Source organism: Heterodontus francisci, chromosome 23 (assembly GCF_036365525.1).
Source record: "Heterodontus francisci isolate sHetFra1 chromosome 23, sHetFra1.hap1, whole genome shotgun sequence".
Lineage (NCBI taxonomy): Eukaryota > Metazoa > Chordata > Chondrichthyes > Heterodontiformes > Heterodontidae > Heterodontus > Heterodontus francisci.
In genome coordinates, this window is record NC_090393.1 from 2210566 (window position 1) to 2227730 (window position 17165).

A 17165-nucleotide genomic window follows, 5' to 3' on the forward strand; every position below is an offset into this window, starting at 1 on the left:
GGTTTTTAGAACTCACACCAGCAGCTGGAGGGCTCTGTGGTAACCTATTCAATTTAAACAAAATATAATTAAACATTTAAAATGTCCCATTCAGGGCCTGTGATGGATCCAGTGTTTGCAGGGTCATAGGTGAGTACACGGTAAAGCTGTGAGATGGCAGTTCAGCTGATGATGCATCTGTGCAGCATCACCTTGTCTTAAAAGGAGGAAGAAAGAGTTAGAATTTGCATAGCACCTTTTGTGTTCTGTACATCTGTCAGTGCTTTACAGCCAGTGAATTATTTTTGAAGTGCAATCACTGTCATGCAGCTAAATACAGCAACCAATCTGCACACAGCAAGGCCTCACAAACAGCACTGAGATAAATGACCAGTATCTGTTTTGGAGATGTTAAGTGAGGGAAAAATGTTGGCCAGGACCTCAGAAGAACTTGCTTGCTCTTTGAAGAGAGTAGAATTTCCGGGGGCATCCTCCTGATTGTCCACTGAAGATAAGTTGCTGGATCAGGTAAGGACCCAAGAAATACAACCCCAACTTTTACGACCACCTGAGCAGGTAGATGGGGGGGGCCACCTGACTCATTTAATATGTTCCAGGCTCACAATGAATTCACTTCTGAAACGTATTCAATCCAATCTGCTCTTGTTGCTTCCCCTTGTGTATGAAACCTTCTAATGTGCTCTTTACACTGATGCAACAGGAAGGAGGAAACAAGCATTGGATTGAAAGCATTCGCTCTGCTACAAATTCATAGCTTAAAAATTACTATTACTGTTAACAGCAGACAAACCTTAAAGTTTTCCTAAGGTGTTAACTTTTTCCATAATATTAAAGTGAGTGTGTAACATCTCGACTAAATGAAGCCACAGGGGAATAAACACATTTACTCCTCCTTTAAAATCACCAATTATTATTTGTAATAGAATCAAAAGTTTTACGGTCACGTTTTTGCAGCTGTTTCCTGCCTAGTCTCCATTTCATATTATATATTATATATAAATATATATATATATATATATATATAAAAACACATTATGGAGCACTTATTCCCATACCTCAAGGAACTTTCTTTTCAGATTGTACAAACTATATTTGTCCATGAAATCCCTAACAACATTTAATAAAGTATAAATTAGTATCAGCTCCTAAAATCAGAGTGTTACAACACTCAAGCAGGCCTTTCAGCCCCTCAGGCCTTTGCCAGCTTTTTGAAAGGGCTAACCAATTAATCTCCCTCCCCTTCTCGTGTCCCAAACCCATCCTTATAAATGTTTCCTTTCACATATTTATCCAATGCCCTTTTGAAGTTTGCTACTAAATCAGTGTTTCAGATCATAACTTGTTGCATGAAAAATGGTCTCCTTGTCTCCTCTGGTTCTATTGCCAATTAACTTAAATATGTCTCCTCTAGTTACCAACCCTCCTGCCAATAGAAACAGTTTCTCCCTCTTTACTCTACCAAAACTTTTCATGATATTGAGTACCTCCACCACTTATCTTAGTGCACTATTTAAAACACTTACGCCAAGCTTGTTCGACATAATCTTAACACAGGCTCATTAAGCGACTTTGAGAATAGTGCTCATCACAATGTCTTCTATCGTTTGAGATATCTGATGAGCATGATTTAATTTTTTAACTGCCAACACTCTTTAAAAAACACAATGATCTAAAGGGATAATATACTGAAAGAAGACTTTACCTGTACTGGCAATAAAATATATTGGTTGTCCAGAAGCGCCTGTTCTACTGCATCATTGAAGTCTGGGTAACGGACACGAGGACAGTCCAGACCAGGAAATAAGTCAGAGATGAGGCCCAGGAAGAGGGGAACATCCTCAAAGATGAACTTTGGAAGATTCATGTCTCTCAATGCCCTCATCAATACCACATCCTAGCAAATCAAATTAAGTGAGATATTTAGACTTTTTTGATATAATTTCAGACATGCTTGACACAAACTGTAAAACTGTACATGGTGCGGCACCGAAAAAAGCTTGAAAAAAAATTAAATGCTGACAAAGTTCAGTTTGTGCCTAAGGCAGCTCCAAGTTACAAACACACTGAGAAGGGATTTATGGCTTCTCTAATGGCAAAACCATGACCTCTCTCTCCTCTTATGTAATGGCTTTCTCAGTCCCTTTATTCACAAGGCTGGAGCTGTAATGTGGCCATAGGAGGATTAGCAGGAGCTGTGGCTGCAGATAGGAAGTGGTGCCCATTACTTGATTCAAGTGCAGGAGGAGTTGCATCATGAGTAACATGGAGTAAAGGCACAATGACTGCCCTCTAAATCCTGCTTTGGCCTTAACATTATTGATACCCTACTCCGTCAATAAAAAAGATTAACATTAGTCAGTGTGTGGAAGGCTGGCATGAAACAAAGGAGCTCAATCAGACGGTTTTTGGAGAAGGGTAGCAAGCAGACAAAGGACCACAATATCCACAGATGGTATCAAGGGTTGTGCCTGTTAATTTCCTCAGCAGCAGCAGCAGCAGCAACGCGCACCTGAGAGGGCAGAAAACTCACAAGCCTTTGGTTGTAGCAGTCAGAGTGTGGTTTACCTTCTGGAGTGAGCGACTGATAAAGTTAGCCTGAAGAAGTGGTGAAGCAAGAAGACCACAACCCAGCTCGCTTTCCTGCATCTCTAAAAGACATTGAGAAATCCATTGTGTCAATTCATCTCATCTCCTGTCTTTGAAGAAAGCCTGTTATTGGTCCTGTTTTTAATCTGATTTTTATGCCTCTCTAGGCAACCCAATAGCCCCGGCTGGGTGAGGCATGTCTGTATTATAATACATAAGGCATCATGCCTGCCTGGGAATTGTTGGATGGACCAGTAGGTCTTTTCCTGTCATTGATCATACATTGGTATATACCCAAAAAATATGGTCCTACTAGTGATGTACATACCAGGCCCAAGAATAATGTATTTCAACTTGTGTTCAAATGTCTCCAAGATGCACCTTATATAAGTTCGACTTTGGTGTTAATGATTTTATGCTGACTGGAAACTTTCAATCAATAGTTAGTAACCAGACATTCTCCATTTTTGCTGTTGGATGCCCCTCATTGATTGATCTCTACAACAAAAGACATTTTCTGCCCCATAGCCCAACTAATTAATTAATTCAGATCTGTTTGAATTCTATTCCTTTGCTGTACACCAGTCATCGGCAATTGTTATATTTTACAAAATATAATCTCCTTGAAGGTATTGAGGCCCAGCCGTGCCCTGATGAAATTCTCCTTGTTACTTTCCACAGATGGAGCTATTTCCTTTGATCCTCACCTGTTTCCTGTTGCAAAGCTAGTCGCCAATCCACCTGTCCAATTTGCCACTAATACCATAAGCCTAAAACCTTCTTTACCTCACTAATATCAGGGAACCCTCTCTTCAATTCACCAGCCATGACAAGTACAGACTTGAGAGCTCGAAGTCCAAAGTCATAGTGATGTTGTTTAGAAAGCTGCTCCTTTCCCAGTTTGTAAAGCACTGTCATCTTCTTCGCAAGGATCTATATTTTACGGGAAACAGTGTGAAATATTTAACAGAATTAGAGTAGATTATTCCCAGTTAAAATTAATAAAGTATTAAGTTAAATGCTTATTTTCCAGCATTTTAAAAAATATACATATGTACATGCATATCAAATTTTTTTCAAGCATTCTATTTACACAGTCAAGCTTCTGATAATAACTACTAAAATGTAGTCAACCAGTAAATAAATAAAGTTGATTAAATAAATAAAATTAATGCTACATTCAAATGAATAAATATCAATGAACTGGTTTCAATGTAATTTTTATTTTTTTCATAATGTGACTTTTCACTTCCAGTCTTTTAAAAGGAGCAATTAAGTAACATATTTCTTGACAAAATGAACTTCCACTTAAAACTCAATGGTGGGGGTTCGGGGGTGTTGAATTACAAATTTGCAGTCCTCCTACCTTTGCCAGAAGAAACCCCTCCGAGAAAAGCATAATTTCACATATTTGTTGAAGGTCAGGGACAATGACGACTACAGGCCTGAAAAGAGCTTTCACCGATTCTGGCAGCTCTGTACGCCCAGCATAACCAGGATTCATGGTGATAAAAATACCAATTCGACTATCCAAAGAAATCTCCTGCCCCTCAAACTACATGAATAAAATCAGGGAGAATGCAAGAAAAATAGACAAGATGTCAGCATCATAATAAGAAGTGTGAATGCCTAAATAACAGATTATCACATCATGCTCACATTTGTAAAACTGGATAGTCTCTGTAAAGCCAGCACATGAAATCAAATTTTCAAGTCAGGCTAAGCACACAGACAATTGTTTTGTATCTGTGTTGCTTCCCTAAATCTCATCATGCATCGTCTAGCAAGCACTCAATATACAAACTGCAGTGATACAGACAGCTGACAGAGATAGATTGTTGTACAGTGAGATCGATTGTTGCAGTGAGATAGACTGCTGTACAGTGAGATCGATTGTTGTACAGTGAGATCGATTGTTGTACAGTGAGATCGATTGTTGTACAGTGAGACAGATTGTTGTACAGTGAGATCGATTGTTGTACAGTGAGATAGATTGTTGTAGTGAGACAGATTGTTGTACAGTGAGATAGACTGTACAGTGAGATCGATTGTTGTACAGTGAGATCGATTGTTGCAGTGAGATAGACTGCTGTACAGTGAGATCGATTGTTGTACAGTGAGATCGATTGTTGTACAGTGAGACAGATTGTTGTACAGTGAGATAGACTGTACAGTGAGATCGATTGTTGTACAGTGAGATAGATTGTTGTACAGTGAGACAGATTGTTGTACAGTGAGATAGACTGTTGTACAGTGAGACAGATTGTTGTACAGTGAGATAGACTGTACAGTGAGATCGATTGTTGTACAGTGAGATCGATTGTTGTACAGTGAGACAGATTGTTGTACAGTGAGATCGATTGTTGTACAGTGAGATAGATTGTTGTAGTGAGACAGATTGTTGTACAGTGAGATAGACTGTACAGTGAGATCGATTGTTGTACAGTGAGATCGATTGTTGCAGTGAGATAGACTGCTGTACAGTGAGATCGATTGTTGTACAGTGAGATCGATTGTTGTACAGTGAGACAGATTGTTGTACAGTGAGATAGACTGTACAGTGAGATCGATTGTTGTACAGTGAGATAGATTGTTGTACAGTGAGACAGATTGTTGTACAGTGAGATAGACTGTTGTACAGTGAGACAGATTGTTGTACAGTGAGATAGACTGTACAGTGAGATCGATTGTTGTACAGTGAGATCGATTGTTGCAGTGAGATAGACTGCTGTACAGTGAGATAGATTGTTGTACAGTGAAATAGATTGTTGTACAGTGAAATAGACTGTACAGTGAGATCGATTGTTGCAGTGAAATAGACTGCTGTACAGTGAGATCGATTGTTGTACAATGAGATCGATTGTTGCAGTGAGATAGACTGCTGTACAGCGAGATCGATTGTTGTACAGTGAGATCGATTGTTGTACAGTGAGATCGATTGTTGCAGTGAGATCGATTGTTGCAGTGAGATAGACTGCTGTACAGTGAGATCGATTGTTGTACAGTGAGATAGATTGTTGTACAGTGAGATAGACTGTACAGTGAGACAGATTGTTGTACAGTGAGACAGATTGTTGTACAGTGAAATAGATTGTTGTACAGTGAGATAGATTGTTGTACAGTGAGATGGACTGTACAGTGAGATGGATTGTACAGTGGGATAGACTGTTGTACAGTGAGATAGATTGTTGTACAGTGAGATAGACTGTACAGTGAGATAGACTGTACAGTGGGATAGACTGTACAGTGGGATAGACTGTTGTACAGTGAGATGGACTGTACAGTGAGATAGATTGTTGTACAGTGCGATAGACTGTACAGTGAGATAGATTGTTGTACAGTGAGATAGATTGTACAGTGAGAGACTGTACAGTGAGATAGACTGTACAGTGAGATAGACTGTAGTGAGATAGATTGTTGTACAGTGAGATAGACAGTACAGTGAGATAGACTGTACAGTGAGATAGATTGTTGTACAGTGAGATAGATTGTACAGTGAGATAGACAGTACAGTGAGATAGATTGTTGTACAGTGAGATAGACTGTAGTGAGATAGATTGTTGTACAATGAGATAGACTGTACAGTGAGATAGATTGTTGTACAGTGAGATAGATTGCTGTACAGTGAGATAGATTGCTGTACAGTGAGATAGACTGTAGCGAGATAGACTGTACAGTGAGATAGATTGTAGTGAGATAGATTGTTGTACAGTGAGATAGATTGTTGTACAGTGAGATAGACTGTACAATGAGATAGACTGTACAGTGAGATAGATTGTTGTACAGTGAGATAGATTGTACAGTGAGATAGACAGTACAGTGAGATAGATTGTTGTACAGTGAGATAGACTGTAGTGAGATAGATTGTTGTACAATGAGATAGACTGTACAGTGAGATAGATTGTTGTACAGTGAGATAGATTGTACAGTGAGATAGATTGTTGTACAGTGAGATAGACTGTAGTGAGATAGACTGTACAGTGAGATAGATTGTACAGTGAGATAGATTGTTGTACAATGAGATAGACTGTACAGTGAGATAGATTGTTGTACAGTGAGATAGATTGTACAGTGAGATAGATTGTTGTACAGTGAGATAGACTGTAGTGAGATAGACTGTACAGTGAGATAGATTGTAGTGAGATAGATTGTTGTACAGTGAGATAGACTGTACAGTGAGATAGATTGTTGTACAGTGAGATAGATTATACAGTGAGATAGACAGTACAGTGAGATAGATTGTTGTACAGTGAGATAGACTGTAGTGAGATAGATTGTTGTACAATGAGATAGACTGTACAGTGAGATAGATTGTTGTACAGTGAGATAGATTGTACAGTGAGATAGACAGTACAGTGAGATAGACAGTACAGTGAGATAGACTGTAGTGAGATAGATTGTTGTACAGTGAGATAGATTGTACAGTGGGATAGACAGTACAGTGAGATAGATTGTTGTACAGTGAGATAGATTGTACAATGGGATAGACAGTACAGTGAGATAGATTGTTGTACAGTGAGATAGATTGTACAGTGAGATAGACAGTACAGTGAGATAGACAGTACAGTGAGATAGATTGTTGTACAGTGAGATAGATTGTACAGTGAGATAGACAGTAGTGAGATAGACAGTACAGTGAGATAGACAGTACAGTGAGATAGACAGTACAGTGAGATAGATTGTTGTACAATGAGATAGATTGTTGTACAGTGAGATAGATTGTACAGTGGGATAGACAGTACAGTGAGATAGATTGTTGTACAGTGAGATAGATTGTACAATGGGATAGACAGTACAGTGAGATAGATTGTTGTACAATGAGATAGACTGTACAGAGATAGATTGTTGTACAGAAATGGATCATCTGCTTATTTCCAGAACATGCCACTTCTGCTCTGCACTTATTCCTAAATAGCAGCACAAGAATTGCCTTATTTGGGTGGTTTGCAAACACAGGAGGGCTGAACCTCTAGTAAAGTTAAAATTTGCAGAAAGAGTAAACCACAGTTCTTACCTGGAATCTGGTCAGATGATACATGAGTGCATTGCGAATTGTCTGGATTTGTGACGACACAACTGACAGGACAGCAGCATCAATACGATTAAACTCGTCAAAACAGCCCCAGGCACCACACTGAGCCAGCCCCGAGAGGATTTTCCCCATTGCCTACAAGAAAAGATGCAAGATTTTTTCTATCATTATTTATTCTCAGATTAGGTGACGCTGGCAAGACCAGGATTTATTGGCCATTCCTGGTTGCCTGCGAAGGTGGTTGTGGTCACTTCAGAGGGCAGCTAAAAGTCAACCACATTGGGACTGAAGTCACATATTGCCCATGTATATTTATTAGAACAAAGTGTAGCAATCCTAAAGGCCTTAGCTTTGTTAGATAACTGTTTATTAACACAAATACACAGAGCAGAACACAGGCCCAAGCCTGCATTTTCAAATACAGAGATTTTCTCTGGGCACCAAGTATATCAAAATCATAAACAGATACTTTATAAACATAGAAAATAGGAGCAGGAGTAGGCCATTCGGCCCTTCGAGCCTGCACCGCCATTCAATATGGTCATGGCTGATCATCCAAGCTCATTACCCTGTTCCCGGCTTTCTCCCCGTATCCCTTGATCACTTTAGCCCTAAGAACTATATCTAACTCTTTCTTGAATATATTTAATGACTTGGCCTCAACTGCTTTCCATGGTAGAGAATTCCACAGGTTCACCACTCTCTGGATGAAGAAATCTCTCCTCAATCAGTCCTAAATGGCTTACCCCTTATCCTTAGACTGTGACCCCTGGTCCTGGATTCCTCCGCCACCAGGAACATCCTTCCTGCATCTAGTCTGTCCAGTCCTGTTAGATTTTTGTAGGTTTCTATGAGATCCCCTCTCATTCTTCTAAACTCTAATGAATACTAGCCTAATTGACCCAATCTCTCGTCATACGTGGGTCCTGCCATCCTAGGAATCAGTCTGGTGAACCTTCGCTGCACTCCCTCCATAGCAAGAACATCCTTCCTCAGATAAGGAGACCAAAACTGCACACAATATTCCAGGTGTGGTCTCACCAAGGCCTTGTATAATTGCAGCAAGACATCCTTGCTCCTGTACTCGAATCCTCTTGCTATGAAGGCCAACATACCATTTGCCTTCTTAACTGCCTGCTGCACCTGCATGCTTACTTTCAGCGACTGGTGCACAAGGACACCCAGGTCTCACTGCACCTCCCCCTTTCCCAATCTATCGCCGTTCAGATAATAATAATAATAATACAGGTGTACAGTTTATTAATATATCACATAAAATCTTCCCCAATGGCGCGTTTCTGATGTTAGATGGCAGCATTAGTTCTGGATTTGCCAAACGCTTCTTGTTGCATTTGAATTTCTCGACTCATCTAAGGAAATTCAGCTTTTATTGTACCAGTTTTACTCTAAGAAAATGTGTCCAGTTTCTCCTTACCTTTGAATATTTCCTGTTGTTTATCCACTCTCTCACTTGACAATTCTCCTTTCCAATTTACCTATTTTCCCTTTTTACCTCTAAACAGACTCTTTTCCAGAGGAGTACCACTAGCTCAGACTGTTCGCTTACCTTTTCAGTTTGTATATTGGAGCTAATCAATGATGGCTCAACACTGGACACTTTAAAACTCCAACAGAGAACACATGATGTAAGCTCACTGCCAATGTCACCCATAGGACAAGAGCTCCACTTCAACTGTGGCACTGTGGAGATGCATTGAGCTGCAACCCACAGGAAGGGAAAGTCAATGGCTTGGTAATCTTGGGAGGCACTGACAGCCTTGCCAGTAACAAGTGAGGATACAAGTAATATCCCAGTATTAGCTGTAAGTCAGGAAATGGAAGGGAGGGAGGAACTCAAGAAAATTACAATCACCAGGGAAGTGGTACTGAACAAATTGTTGGAGCTGCAGGCTGACAAGTCCACGGGTCCTGAGGGGCTTCATCCAAGGGTGTTAAAAGAAGTGGCTAGTGAGATAGTTGATGCGTTAGTTTTAATTTTGCAAAATTCCCTAGATTTAGGGAAGGTTCCGTTAGATTGGAAAATAGCAAATGTAACTCCTTTATTCAAAAAGGGAGGGAGTCAAAAAGCAGGAAACTACAGGCCGGTTAGCTTAACATTTGTCTTAGGGAAAATGTTAGAAGTTATTATTAAAGACATTATAGCAGGGCATTTAGAAAAATTCAAGGTAATCAGGCAGAGTCAACATGGTTTTGTGAAAGGGAAATCATGTTTAACCAATTTATTGGAGTTCTTTGAGGGAGTTACATGTGCCGTGGATGAAGGGGAACTGGTGGATGTATTGTACTTAGATTTCCAGAAGACATTTGATAAGGTGCCACATCAAAGCTTATTGCAGAAAATAAAAGCTCATGGTGTAGGGGTTAACATATTGGCATGGATCGAAGATTGGTTCGCTAACAGGAAACAGAGAATAGGCATTAATGGGTCATTTTCTGGTTGGCAAGATGTAAAGAGTGGTGCGCCACCGGGATCTGTACTGGGGCCTCAACTTTTTACAATTTATATAAATGACTTAGAAGAAGGCTCTCTCAGCTAAGAGATGCAGCACAGAGACTTGACCATGGAAAGGGGAGAAAATCAAATGTTATTGGAAAGAAAAAAAAAATTACAGCTAAGTTCTTGAGAGCAACTTGGTAAGATGCAAAATGAACAATCGGTTTGTGGAGCCAAAGGACACTTTTCCAAGCCTCCAGTTAAAATCCAGTAGGTAAAGCAAATTAATAACTGTGGTTCTTTATCAAATCTGAAATATAGCAAAGGACAATTATAAATCCTTACTTTGAAATCCATTCCTTCCCCACAATTTGTTACAACACAAAGCAATCCAAGAGCCTTAGCCAAGTCTTTCGTTGTCTCGGTTTTGCCAGTACCAGCTGGTCCTGCTGGTGCGCCCCCTAGGTACATGGACAATGCCTGAATAAAAATAAGACAAATTGTGCTGTGAGCAAGTGACACTAAACAATATTTTCCCTTTTGATATTTTTATGGCCAAAACATTGTTAGATTTGGTACCTGTGTCAGTGTCAAATATATACGGTCTGTGAGAGGAGTGATCACCAGGCGACCATTCAGACCCATGTATTCGTAACCATAGTCAAAGGTACCCGTACACTGATGTACTCTCAGCTCATCTGGCACCCGCTCCCAGTAGAAGCGAAGCTGGCTCTCCCATTCAAACTCTCGGGCATCCATTATACTGATTAATAGTAAAAGTGCGCATTAGCTGCCAATGTAAAATTACAATAACCAGCAATCAAGTGAAAAAAATGAAATCAACAACTTTATTCACAATTTTGTTTTTTTTAATTCATCAAATTTCTTTGTCCTGACCGGAAGACACTGACTGGAGTTGGGATAGAATTCCATGAGAAGTCGAGTGGCTTTCATGTCTGAGCCAGTACAGTGAGTGACTGACTACGGGGTAGGGGAGTGGGAGCCTTGCAGCAGCTCCTGATCCTATTCTCACTTAATGCCTATGCATATCCCAGCAGAGAGTCGATAGTGATCAGGAGCTGGAGCCCTGGCTGATTGTTTTCCAACCCTAGAAGCACTCAGGCCTAGGAGCTCTAGCAAAACTGGAGTCAATGGGAATCAGGGAGAAAACTCTCTGCTGGTTGGAGTCATACCTAGCAGAAAGGAAGATGGTTGCGGTTGTTGGAATTCAATCATCTCAGCTCCAGGACATCACTGCAGGAGTTCCTCAGGGTATTGTCCTAGGCCCAACCATCTTCAGTTGCTTCATCAATGCCCTTCCCTCTATCATAAGGTCAGCAGTGGGATTTCACTGAGGATTGCACAATGTTCAGCACCATTCGCGACTCATCAGATACTGAAGCAGTCTGTGCCCATATGCAGCAAGACCTGGACAATATCCAGGCTTGGGCTGAGAAGTGGCAAGTAACATTTGTGCCACACAAGTGCCAGGCAATGACCATCTCAAACAAGAGAGAGTTTAACCATCTCCCCTTGACGTTCAATGGCATAATCATCGCTGAATCCCTCCACAATCAACATCCTGGGGGTCACCATTGACCAGAAACTGAACTGGACCAGCCGCATAAATACTCTGGCTACAAAAGCAGGTCAGAAGCTGGGAATTCTGTGGCAAGTAACTCACCTCCTGACTCCCCAATGCCTGTCCACCATCTACAAGGCACAAGTCATGAGTCTGGTGGAATACTATCCATAGACATAGACTCGATGGACTGAATGGCCTCCTTCTATGCCATAAATGACTTTATGACTCTATGATAAATAAATCTGCAAATAAATCCTAAGAATAGTACAAGATGTAAAGTCTAATAATTTATGGGGTGTTGAATTTTCTGTGAGGGGAGTGGGGTTGGTAAACCAGGTTGCAAGTGTTGTGAATTCTGGACTTTGTAATATAATTTTATAAAAACTGTGATTTTTAAAAGTTTAAGATGGAATCAAAGTAGTCAGGTGACCTCACATCAACTCTGCTTGTGGACAAGACATAAAGTTTGCTTACCAAGACAACAGAGAGTACAGATCAAAGATTTTTTTGAAAAACAGAGACTGCAAGGATATAACACCTGAAGAACAATGGGTTTCACCCTCCCAGGCTTTTGGATCGTAAACAAGGGGTCAGTGATTCTGGGGATGCCAATGTACATGGCAGCTGCTAACAGCTGGAAAAAAATGAAAAGCCTGGGTGGCTCTGCTGAAACCAGTCTTCTGGACTTTGCATATTGGAAAAGTTATTGACTTTTGATTCCAAATAAATTTAACAAATTTTCTGAAGGCAGACAGACTGTCAAATAGGAAAACAGTGGTTGCTGCCACAGAGCAGGCTGTGAGAAAGGAAGAAAACTAGCAATGGCAGCCTCAAAGGTGGGGGTGGGGGGGGGCGAGGGGAACACCTGCTCTCAGGAAAACTGATATAGCAAAAGGCTGCAAAGACTTAAACCTGATTTCAAAGTCGTGATTCGCGGAGAAGCGAAAAAACTAACTGGATCACCAAGGATCATCTTATATCCAGGTCAGAAGTGCTCTGAGAAGTTAGTGAAGAGGACACTGACTTTGAGAAAGATCTGGGAGATCCAACACATTGCAACTGGGAGGAGTTTGGGATTTTTAACCACAAAGATTTCACCTTCAAAGAGGACTATGCAATGTATAAGTTTGATGTGAGGTTTTCAATATTTTAATAAATAAAGAAAATAACTTTATTTGTGATTTGGGGTATCATCTACTTACAAAGTATGATTTAGTTAATAGGGATTTCTTTCAGTTTAGTTGTTATAAGTTTTAAAACATGAAATCTTGTCATGTAATTCTTTAAATTGTTCTGGGGGTTCATATCTCGTATTTTTAACCTTAACGTTCTCACTGAGGTTGTAACACAAGTCATTCCACAGGCGTCCTGTCCTGGAAATGCTTTTTTTGCCTGCCCAAATACAGCAGTGTTATACACACAGGCAAAAAGAATAATGGGAATTGGAATGATGAGAAATCAACAAAGTTACATACTGTAGACCTGTTCATAATGTCACAGGGAGCTGCGGTAAATCACCTTTCTCTTCCCTGAAGTAGGTATTCCATCAATGTCATAACTGCAGACCGCGCTCACCTGAAAGATCTAAATGGCCCTTGCTCTAGTAAATGTGTGAGGCTCAAGTTTTACGAAAAATGAAAGGGAAGAATCCGTTCTGCCAGCGAAGCAGGAGCAGAGGAAACACAACCCTGTGGTCTTCAGTTTCACAATAAATGACACATTTAAGTATTTCATCTAAGCTCAAACACCAGTGACTACCTTACCTGTCTCTGACAAATGTATCCACAATATCTCTGGCATGTACATCAATAATAAGTACTGTATTATACTTTTTACGATCATTGTTGCTCAGTGGTTTTGTGATGCAAGTAACCAGGTCATCAATCTGTTGGTGCATCTTCTTAGCATAATTCTTCATGGCCTGCTTATCTCCTTTTTTAACCCTTCGAAAAACATCTTCAACCTCCCATGTCCACCAGACTTGGGTAGAAGCAAGGACGACCATACCTTCAAAAACCAGCATCCAGTCATTTCTGGAAGATTGAAGGAAAAGCAGCTTACTCCCTGGAGGGATTGGTCAACTTCACAGCTCAGGCAGCAATAATTTACTCTTAAAATAATAAAATCAACAATCTAACTGCAGTCTCCAGTAATACTGAGTGGGGGGAGGTACAGTCAGAAATGGGGAAAAAGAATCAGCAGAGTGTAAAATTAGTTGCCGATTTGCTATTGTCTGTACCGTGACAGTCTTACAGAAATTTAAAACACAAACAGGCAGTCGAGGGCTGTCTGAAACAGAATGCTGCCAGGGATATGAGAAGATTGGAGTGCAGAAGACAGTATTCAGAAATTATCTTCTGCCAAGAAAGACAGCACACAGATGTGGGCAAGCATGGCATTTATTTTGTATTACTATGTATTGAACTGACCAAGAATCACCACAGCTCCGGATTTTCATGCAGCGAATAATGACATTCCCAAACCAGAACTATTGTTATCGTGTCCAGTTAAACTAGAATGTTGTGTTTCCATAAAGCAAAACAGATAAAATTACATTAAAAAGCAGTCCTTGTACTGTGCTCACCTGGTCATGGTTTCACAGTATCGAAAGATTGCCTCTTTTGTAATGAGACGGTTCGTTTTTCTCATTTCAGCCAGGATTGCAGTCATCCAATCTTCAACCCGTCCCTCTGCAGGTGTAGCCTGCCTGAACTCCATCACTTCCCCTTCAGCAGATATCATTGCTGTTGCCAATGTTTCATTCTCATTACCCACTTGGAACCTCAATGACGCAATGTTATCGAACATCTGAAACATTAAACAGCGAATCAGCTCACAGACCTGATTGTACTAAGTTATCACAATGATAATTTAAAAACTCACTAATTATTTTACGGGTGACAACTTCTCTCTTTTCCACCAATAGAGTTAAGAGGAGGCAGAGATTTAGAGCATAGCAATTAAAGACAGGAACGTGTACCTGGCATCGCTGATCACCCTTAACAGAGGACCTGCTTGTGCAGCAGCACCATGTCATTGATTTCTCAAGAAATTAAAACTTTCAAAACAGAACTCAAGTGTGACATCATACTTTAACAAGCAGGAACATCCTCCCCTAACACACACACAATTCCTGATTCCAGAACACACACTTTCTCCTAGCATCCTGGTGTGCTGATCCAAGGTCACATAAAAGATTTCCTTCACTGACAGTGAAGTCTAATTAGTTCAGCAGGAATTACGGTGTAGGACGGCAGTAATGTAAGCATCTCTCAAATACTAAGAGGGGGATAATTACACAGGTGAATACTGTTATATATTTGATTCTTTATGCTGCCACCATATAGAGTCTAGCCAGAGAGGTTCTTAGACTGTACTATTTAAACATTAATCTTTATTGCATAATAACTACATACACTCCACACTAGCCTGTGTGTCTCCTTCAAAAGCGATGCTGCAACTGTTCTCGAGTCTCTCCCACATGATCTCTTACCTCATGCTGGTGGGCAGTAATCTTTACATTCTCTCCAGATTAACCTTTTGACACCCTTTACTACAAACACTACTTCCATCAACCCAGGAACAAGGTGAAAGCCCCTGCTGGGCATCCCACTTCAGTCTTTGCTGGTAAATCAACAGATATGACAAGTATTACAGAGTTTTACAGCACAGAAACAGGCCATTCAGCCCAACTGATCCATGCTGGTGTTTATGCTCCACATGAGACTCCTATCCTGCCAGCTCTCCACGGAGAAATCCAGTTAGCCTCGCTTCCCTGCTCGATCCCTGAAGCCCTGCAAGTTTATTTCCTTCAAGTGATCATCCAATTTCCTTTTGAAATCATTGACTGTCTTCACTTACACCACCCTCGTTGGCAGCGAGTTCCAGGTTCTTACCACTTGCTGCTTAAAAAGGTTCTTCCTCACATTCCCCCTGCATCTCTTGCCCAAAATCTTCGATCTGTGTCCCCTAGTCCTTGTAACACCAAATAATGGGAACCGTTTTTCTTTGTCTAACTTATCTAAGCCTGTCATAATCTTGTACACCTCTATCAAATCTCCCCTCAATCTCCTTTGCTCCAAGAACAACCCCAGCTTCTCCGACCTGACCTTGTAACTAAAATCCTCCATCCCTGGAACCATTTTGGTAAATATGGTTTATGGCACCTTCTCAAAGACCTTCACATCCTTCCTAAAGCGTGGACGCTATACTCCAGCTGGTGCCAAACTAGAGCTTTATAAAGGTTCAGCATATCTTCCCTGCTTTTGTACTCACTGCCTCTATTTATGAAGCATAAGATCCCATATGCTCGGACAACCACTCTCTCAATATGTTCTACCACCTTCAAAGATCAATGCACATGAACCTCCAAGTCCCTCTGTTCCTAGATCTATGCCATTAAGTCTATATTGCCTCACCCTATTCCTTCTGCCAAAATGCATCACCTCACACTCGTTTGTATTAAATTCCATCTGCCACTTGTGTGCCCATTCTCCTAGCCTATCTATGTCATGTTGCAGACAGTTCATATCATCTTCATTGTTTGCCACTCCTCCAAGTTTGGTATCATCAGCAAATTTTGAAATTTTACTCTGTATTCCAAGATCCAAGTCATTTCTAAAGAGCAAAAAAGCTGTGATCCCAGCACTGACCCTTGAAGAACACCACTGTCTACCATCCTCCAGTCTAAAAAACAAACATTTACCACAACTCGCTGTTTTCTGTCCTTAAGCCAATTTTTTATCCAATTGGACACTGACCCTTCTATTCCATGAACCTCAATTTGATTAACGGGCCTTTTATGTGGCACTTTATCAAACACTTTCTTAAATTTATATAAGCAACATCCACCACATTTCCTTCATCAACCTTCTCTGTTACTTCATCAAAAAATTTAACTAGACTACTCAAGCATGATCTGCCTTTACAAATCCATGCTGCCTATCCTTAATTATCTTGAACCTCTCCAAGTGCCTGTTGATCTTTTTCCATGATTATTGTTTCTAAAACCACACCCACCATTAATGTTAAACTACCTGTCCTGTAGTTGCTGGGACTGTCTTTAAACCGTTTCTTGAATAAGGGTGTCACATTTGCCACTTTCCAATCCTCTGGCACCTCCCCCATATCGCGGGAAAATTGTAAGATTATGGTAAGCCAGTCCACTATCTCCACCCCCACTTTCTTTAACACCTTGGGATGCAAGCCATTCGGGCCAGGTGACTTATCTACCCGAAGCATAGCTAGTCTTTTCAGTACCTCCTCCCTCTCAACTTTTACCCTATCCATTGGATTTAATGGCAACTATCTTTTTTTTTATGACCCCTAGTTCTGGTCTCACCTGCAAGTGGAAACATCTTCTCCATGTCTACCCTATCAAATCCTTCCATAATATTGAAGACCTCTTTCAGGTTACCCCTCATCCTTCTCTTTTCTATTATCTATAAAAGTCATGGATAAGGCATCGTCACATTTTTTCTCGTCTCGGAGATAGATTCTACTGGCAA

The 17165-nt window shown here is 40.5% G+C and overlaps 1 protein-coding gene across 11 annotated transcripts in view; it reads right to left on the reverse strand.

Annotated features, from left to right (window-relative positions):
* The window catches only part of dnah10 (dynein axonemal heavy chain 10), a 323633-nt gene that overhangs the window by 161938 nt on the left and 144530 nt on the right, over positions 1 to 17165 (reverse strand). For all 11 annotated transcript variants that reach the window (XR_010977212.1, XM_068054492.1, XM_068054489.1 and 8 more), the window contains 8 exons: positions 14243 to 14466; positions 13422 to 13691; positions 10653 to 10836; positions 10419 to 10553; positions 7601 to 7753; positions 3953 to 4141; positions 3373 to 3519; positions 1703 to 1894 (listed from right to left, as the gene is read on the reverse strand). Coding sequence is in view for 10 of the 11 variants with exons in the window: in XM_068054492.1 (XP_067910593.1) it covers positions 1703 to 1894; positions 3373 to 3519; positions 3953 to 4141; positions 7601 to 7753; positions 10419 to 10553; positions 10653 to 10836; positions 13422 to 13691; positions 14243 to 14466 (1494 nt within the window). In the remaining variant the exon portion in view is untranslated. The remainder of the gene's footprint in view (positions 1 to 1702; positions 1895 to 3372; positions 3520 to 3952; positions 4142 to 7600; positions 7754 to 10418; positions 10554 to 10652; positions 10837 to 13421; positions 13692 to 14242; positions 14467 to 17165) is intronic.